Genomic DNA, 6,791 nt, shown 5'->3' on the forward strand with positions numbered 1-6,791 from the left:
AACCCTGCCACACGTGTGTGCCAGAGTTAGCTTATATCTACTGTCAACGAGCCTTTACTGGTATGGGCCCAAAGAATAGGGACCCTATCCTCCCATTTTTTATATCGACACTACCACAGCTCGTCCATTTTATATAAGTATATATATAGATTCCGGTGGAAGGCAACAAATAATTGATGGAATTGTACTAAACTACCAAGGAAGCTTCATATGCAACCAATAATTTTACAGGAGCCGTGTTCCTAAGGGGTCATCATTGTTAGTAGTTGAAATCAAAGATATTTTTTTCACTATTTTAAATATAAAATGAAATGTTGCATTACAAAACTTGCAACACAAAAGAAATCCACTACTACAAGATTCATATAGAACCACACCAACATTCCACAAGCGACAAGCCTCGATTAGATATGTTATATAAGTATAGATATATATTCGAGTGAAAGACGGTAAATAATTGCTAGAATCGTGCTAAACTACTAAGCTTCATATGGAACCAATAATTTAAATCAGCCGTGTTCCTAAAGGGCGTCGTTGTTAGTAGTTGAAATCAAATATATTTCTTTTTTTCACTATTTTAAATATAAATGAAATATTGCATTATAAAACGTGCAACACAAAAGAAATAGACTACTACAAGATTCATCATTTCATGTACAACCACACCAACATTCCATAGAGAGGCGTGACAAGCACCGATCAGACATCAAATCTGCAGTGGAATCCTTATAATATTTTCAAGCATGCTCGTCCCGAAAAAATATATTAAAAGAGGCCGCCCAGCACAGACATAGAACCTGATAGCTCAAAATCATTGAAGAATACAAGAGAGATTAGATGACAGCTCAAGACAGAAAACCATTGGAGACGTTTGCAAAGCTTAACTGGGTAAAATTGAGGCAGAAATTACATGTAACCGATGAGACAGATAATACATATAAACTCAATAAAGTTACCTACGGAAAGATAATCTTCAGGTAGTATAAGCACGCACAAGGTGAAACAGGCAGCCCGGAGAACGACCATTACTCGAATCGAAAAACCAGTCTTGCAAGTTGCAACATCATTACAAAGTTGAGCCAAGGTTTACAGATTCCATGATGTGCAACATAAACCGGAAATAAAGCCAAACACTAAACAAGATCGAAAACCTAAAAATAGCCTTGACACAGCTCCTCTTCCGAACATAAGCTCATGTGACATTTCAGTTAGGTGGTCTTGCTTCAAAATCTTCATTGGTCAAAGTCTGAGGCACCAAAAAAGGAATAATCTGCATCAGCAGAGGATCCTAGTAGAGGAATGTACTCTGATCCTCTCACGTGAACACTGAAGCAAGCTGAAACACAAGCGTACACAAAGTTAAATGGTTCCGAACAAGTAATAGATTATCTCAAAAAAGGCATGACAGCGAGATAATTCCATGTGTCTGAAAAAGTAATCCAATACTAGCGAATTGCATATGCATGCCTCCTAAGAATATGATGATATCCCAACTCTGAACATCTGCACCACCCTCCCAAACTACGCCATCTATCTCTAGTTATGGGGGTTTTGAGTCTACGACATCTCCCTCTGGCTAGTGGCTACGGTAGTTTCGACACACTCTCCAGCAATTCTATAGATCCTGAAGCTGAAGATTTGTTTTTAAGTATATTTGACCGTTTTCCGGGTTGTTTTGATAGAGCCGGAACGGCCTTGCCAACCAAATGGTCTTTTTTATAAAAGTGATAGCACAAATCTGAACATATTTTCGAAAAGATAGAGAAAATGTGAATCTTCAACTTGTACACCTAATGTCAAATTCAAACATTTCATATTTGTTATTCTGAACTATGTCAAATCACAAAGGAGTACTACATAAAAAAGCAATGACTACTGACTAGGATCCACTAGCCAACGAAGAACAGAGTGCAATATGTTCTTCAAAATCTAAGTATTTGTTGTAACTACATGCAGACAATTGAAGAGTTACAAGCAGCAGAAGACAGAAAGATGGGCCCAATAAGGATTCGGTAACAAAAATCAAACAAATTCACACAGGTAACTGATGATATAAAAAAAATTATAAACTATTATCAATATTTCTGAACCTGGTGTGGCGGTGTCCAAAACATGTTTCCAAAATTGAAGCAGAAAAATGAACAGGACGAACTCATAGGAGATGCTTCCCAAGTTCTTTACGTCAGATGCCAGACTATTTTAACTCAAGGAAACTTCGATAATTTAAAAAGCACAGCAACTTCCACTTTGCCAATCTTTTCTTTCCATTTCATGAAAGATTGAAACCCAACTCACAGAGATGTAATGCCCAAGTTCTTGTGTCAGTTGTACAAATAAGTTTAAGAATTTCGTCCATATAAAAAAACAAGGTAAAGCAACATTAGTTCAAAGAAGTAACTAAGGGCTAAATCAAATACATTTTCACATTACACTCTTCTCGATCTACTGCAACCAATCCTAAGTTTCTCTAGTATTTTTTTCAGTAACATGACTATAATACCAATAATCACACTAAACACTTCTAGCTGAGTAACACAAGCTAGAATCAATCAAGTTCACAATTGAGCTTTAAATATAAAAAGAAGTCAAGCTCAGAAGTGACATTCAAACATCAAAACATTACGGATAAAGAAAATATCATCAAGGATGCCATTTTGACCCATATAAGCTTACCATGCTCATGATAACTTTGTTGAATCGAACTAAGGCAATTAAAAACAGGGTATTTCCATGTGGATTGCACATAAATCACTAGAAATATAGGATAACGGAATACATCATCAAACCAATGCTTAACTATGTTAAGGGCATAATAAGCAAGGGTACTAGAGTAATCTCCTAGTCCTAGGGTTTCCCTCATGTACGTCTATATATAGTGTCCAATGGACCTCAAAGTATCTATCCATCATTTGTGCGATCTATACAAAGTTAACATGGTATCAAAGCTTCAGTTGGATCCCTAGCTTCTCCTGATCGTCTTCTGCTATCGCTGCCCCTAATACCCTTGACTGTTATACCCTTAACAAACTAAATATATCTTAGGCTATGCCTAAAGTCATAACAGCATCCTTACACATACGGCCAGCAAAGGGTAGCCACTTGACAATAAAATTAAATTTTAGCTACTTGCTCCCTCTGTTATTTTTGTTTGATGTTTTAGGAGTTGAAAAGTGTTATTTTTATGTTATAGGAAACATAGTTACATATTCCTAAATTGCCCCTGCCTCATTCAGTTAATTGCTACATTTTCATGACTCGGTTCCTTTTTCATTGCTTCATTGGCCATAATGGGTGATGGAGGAGAGACACGAATTTAATGAGGTAGCAAGAGAAAACTTTAGTGGGGACATAGTCATGTTGTCTCCATAATACATGTGCACAAGTCATAAAGCATCAAATAAAAAAGAACGGAGGCAGTAGTTATCACATCTCCAGCCAGGAAGAAGCTTCTAAAAAGCAGCCATTGCAGCAGATGTGCATAAATACTTTTCTCAGCGTCTCTTATTAGCAACTCAGAATCAGCATTCAAGATATGTCACATATTCCAGCAGATATGGATTAATGCATATTGAAGAGATCAATAAGCTATATCGGATATGCAGCTTAACTGAACACAAAGATATATTTATGTTTCATCTTTTCATCGAGGAGTGCCTGATGTTTTCTGGCCAAGGTCATAGTCTTAAAGACGAGGAATCACAATGTTAATACTATTGAGCAGCAATGAAGTAATACCATTCTCGATTTTCACTACACTTTGCAGCATAACCTCCATCTTCTTCTTCATCTCAGTATTGTCATCCATTAGAGGCACCACAAGGGTCAGCTCCCTGTAAATATCACGTACAAATGAACAGATGTTCCTTGCATACTCAACTTCGCCATCAGATATACGGCCTATTGCAAGCCTCATTAACTCTCCTGACAAATCAGCAACCTAAGACATGAAAATGCAGAAAAAGTGTTAGCAACTTCAAGCGAATGGGGGAAACTAAAACTTAGCATAATTTAATTATAGAAGTTTCAATGCATTTACCCCTAAAAGATAGTCAAGTACATTTATCTGTAAGGGCTCAACAGATTTATCACTTAGTGCTAGTAAAGAATCATTAATTTCAGCGAGACTTAATAGAGTGCCAGTCTTGCAAAATCTACAAAACGTTGCAGCTTCAACATATTCTTGTACCTGCAACAGTCATCACAAACATATGGGATCTGTTACAACTTATAAGCAAATGTAGAAGAGTAAGGTCAGTACTAACACCAAAGGTGTAGGCTCTTCTTAGCTTCCAGAAGTCGGTTCCTTGTAATTCTTTTACTAACTTTGCAATGTATTGGTTAACCACTGCAGCAAGATCATTTTCTGCCTTTGAAAGAACTTCCTCCTTGTTAACTTTACTGATTCTGAAACAAGTCAACAGTTCATGAATACTTATGAAGTGTAGCAACAAAGAAACTGGTAAAGCAGTTAGGCAACTTTGGTTATGAAGCCTTGATCAAAGTGCTTCTTGAGCAGAGTATATACTATTCTCCAATGGTGTTAGCACATCATCAACATGGACAATCTCAACATTGAAGGATACTTGCACATAAACAGCTCACTGTTTGACAGCTTATCATTTTGAATATAACTTCGATCAATTCTCAGGGCTCATACTTTTTGGAAACATGCTCTGTATTGGATTATTGGAAATTAACTTTCAGCTGAAATCCCGATTTTGATCATCTTCATTTGAGGAAAACAAGTGCTCCAAACTGCTTAATTCATGCGGACTTCTTGATTGTACGTACAGTGAAACTTAGCAGCTTGGGGTAGGTTTTGTAATACCAGTGTCATGTTTTTACAGTAAGGCGAACAAAATCTGGCAGATTGACGCATTTTATGACTGATGGCATGATATACTATCTTCATAACTGATCAAGGTTCAGAATGATCTAAGTGACTAAGAATCAGAATCTTCACCAAGACAACATGCATGCACTGTTTTCTCTTCTTTTTTTATGAACAAAATACTGCAAAGCAGCAAGCATAATTGTTTGATGCTCAAATTTAGTAATTGATCCAGATTGACCTAAATGATTTTGAGAATCACGTTCTCTGCCAAGAAAATGTACCTGTGTCTTTCTCTTCCTTTCTTTTTTTCTAGAAAATAATGTAATGCAGCAGCACAATCGTTGAAGGTTCAAATCAAGTAGAGGTAAGATCCTGTACTACTTACCTGTGGACCTGAAAGATGACCTTTTTGCTGTTCATTGTCACATCCCGACTTGCTTTCACAAGCCTTTCTCTCTTATCATTCTACAACGAATGGAAAGGTATCAAAAGCATTGATAATTAATTACACGAGTAAGCATCACATACCTACTACACAATAATGCTTTCAGTTTGTAAAAGGAGGAAAATATTGCCCAACTATGAAGCTGGAGTAACAACGCCAACTGTTTGATACACTTGACCCTATAATGAAATCAATTTTAAAGCAAAGCTAAGAAAGCCCATTGCGTATAGTTCATGCGGCTTTGAAGAGGCATGACCCTATGCAGTTAACTCAGACAAGAGAAAATGCCATAAGACAAAAGCTGCAACGCTGCCATAACTTTTGCAGACATACACGTGTATAATCATGAAGCTCATACATAAGCATGACTCGTTTATATATAAACGCCTTGAATAGGATTCTGTGTCGACTGTAGATGTGTGATTATATCCAGTGATTCACAGTAGCAAAGGTGTTGTATACTTGTATGCCTAAATGGGAAACAGACATCAGGTTCGTCCAACAAGAATGAATTCCATCTCCACAAGATCAGCGATCCTGACTCCCAAAATGTTCTCATTGTACTGGTTTTTTTGCTAACATGCAGTCCAATGTGACTATCAGTGAAATGGCCCGACTAACCTGAGATCGGTACTCAGACTGGCAGGAGCACCGAACACAGCAGCCACTGTCACACAAGTGGTCGCGTAGGCTTCATAGGAATTTCTCCGAACACCTAGCACGCATAAGATCTTGGCACCGAACTGACACACACCAACCTACAAACCTCTACGCTGACCTCCGCTCTTTGAGCGCATCACGCGGAACAAAACTCCAGCAGATAAAGCACAGAAGGACACTCGCGAGACAAGAGTCAAGCGGTTATTTCCGCTGTCCAGGGAGGAGGCAAGAAACGAAACGGGGCGCCGTACCAGGGCATTGAGGTACTCGGCGTGCTTGACGAACTCGGCCTTCATCGCGGGGCAGCCCTTGGAGGCCGAAGGAGGATCCGCCGCCGCCGCCGTCGCGTCCGTGGCCATCGTCCTGGACCTCTTGGGCGCCGAGCCAGCGGGGGAAGCTGGAGAGAGAACAGGAGTAAGTCAGAGCGAGCACGGAGGAGGGGGGGTGGGCAATGAGCGGGGTGAGACGGGGAGGGAGGGAGACGTACGCGTGGGGCTCGGGCGGAGGAGGGTTTTGCCGGGTTGTTGGGGCGCCGCCATGGAGGAGAAGAGGCGCAGGTGGGCGAAGCGGTGGCAGCCGCGCAGGGGCACCATCTGAGCTGGCCACGTTTTGGCGGCTCGGCTTCCGTGGGCTCGTCCGACCCGCATACGACCTGCGGGTACTGTAGCCGCGCGATATGTTTTGGTTGGATAGTACGTGTAGCAGCACTCGGGAAAAAATTACACGTAGGTTATTGTTTGCAAGATCCTTTAATATTACCAAGTTAACTGTGTTTCTAATAATTACTCCATCTGATTACAAATATAGATCGTTTTAGATTTGTATATAAGGATTAAGAAAGTAGATCAAATG

At 39.5% G+C, this 6,791-nt stretch overlaps 1 protein-coding gene across 2 annotated transcripts; it reads right to left on the bottom strand.

The window, feature by feature from the left end:
* Positions 1–998: 998 nt before the first annotated feature.
* Positions 999–6,587, bottom strand: LOC133899018 (uncharacterized). 2 transcript variants are annotated; one of them, XM_062339906.1, is made up of 7 exons: positions 6,427–6,587; positions 6,191–6,336; positions 5,220–5,299; positions 4,263–4,404; positions 4,037–4,186; positions 3,736–3,937; positions 999–1,336 (listed from the first exon to the last, which is right to left on the bottom strand). In XM_062339906.1, exons 1-7 carry the CDS (start codon positions 6,584–6,586, stop codon positions 1,233–1,235), a joined length of 984 nt encoding a protein of 327 aa, XP_062195890.1. In that variant the 5' UTR covers position 6,587; the 3' UTR covers positions 999–1,232. The 2 variants fall into 2 exon arrangements, with proteins under 2 accessions (XP_062195890.1, XP_062195898.1); XM_062339914.1 differs by lacking the exon at positions 4,037–4,186.
* Positions 6,588–6,791: the final 204 nt, after the last annotated feature.

Source organism: Phragmites australis, chromosome 2 (genome assembly GCF_958298935.1).
Source record: "Phragmites australis chromosome 2, lpPhrAust1.1, whole genome shotgun sequence".
Lineage (NCBI taxonomy): Eukaryota > Viridiplantae > Streptophyta > Magnoliopsida > Poales > Poaceae > Phragmites > Phragmites australis.

What these genes read in the sequence shown, in the direction of transcription:
- LOC133899018 (XM_062339906.1), bottom strand. Translation starts at nt 6,586, where the DNA reads ATGCGGGTCGGACGAGCCCACGGAAGCCGAGCCGCCAAAACGTGGCCA. An exon ending in GAAGAGCCTACACCTTTGGT is followed by an intron (nt 4,187 to 4,262) that starts GTTAGTACTGAC and finishes TGACTGTTGCAG; the next exon opens with GTACAAGAATATGTTGAAGC. An exon ending in TGTAGTGAAAATCGAGAATG is followed by an intron (nt 1,337 to 3,735) that starts GTATTACTTCAT and finishes CTTGTGTTTCAG; the next exon opens with CTTGCTTCAGTGTTCACGTG.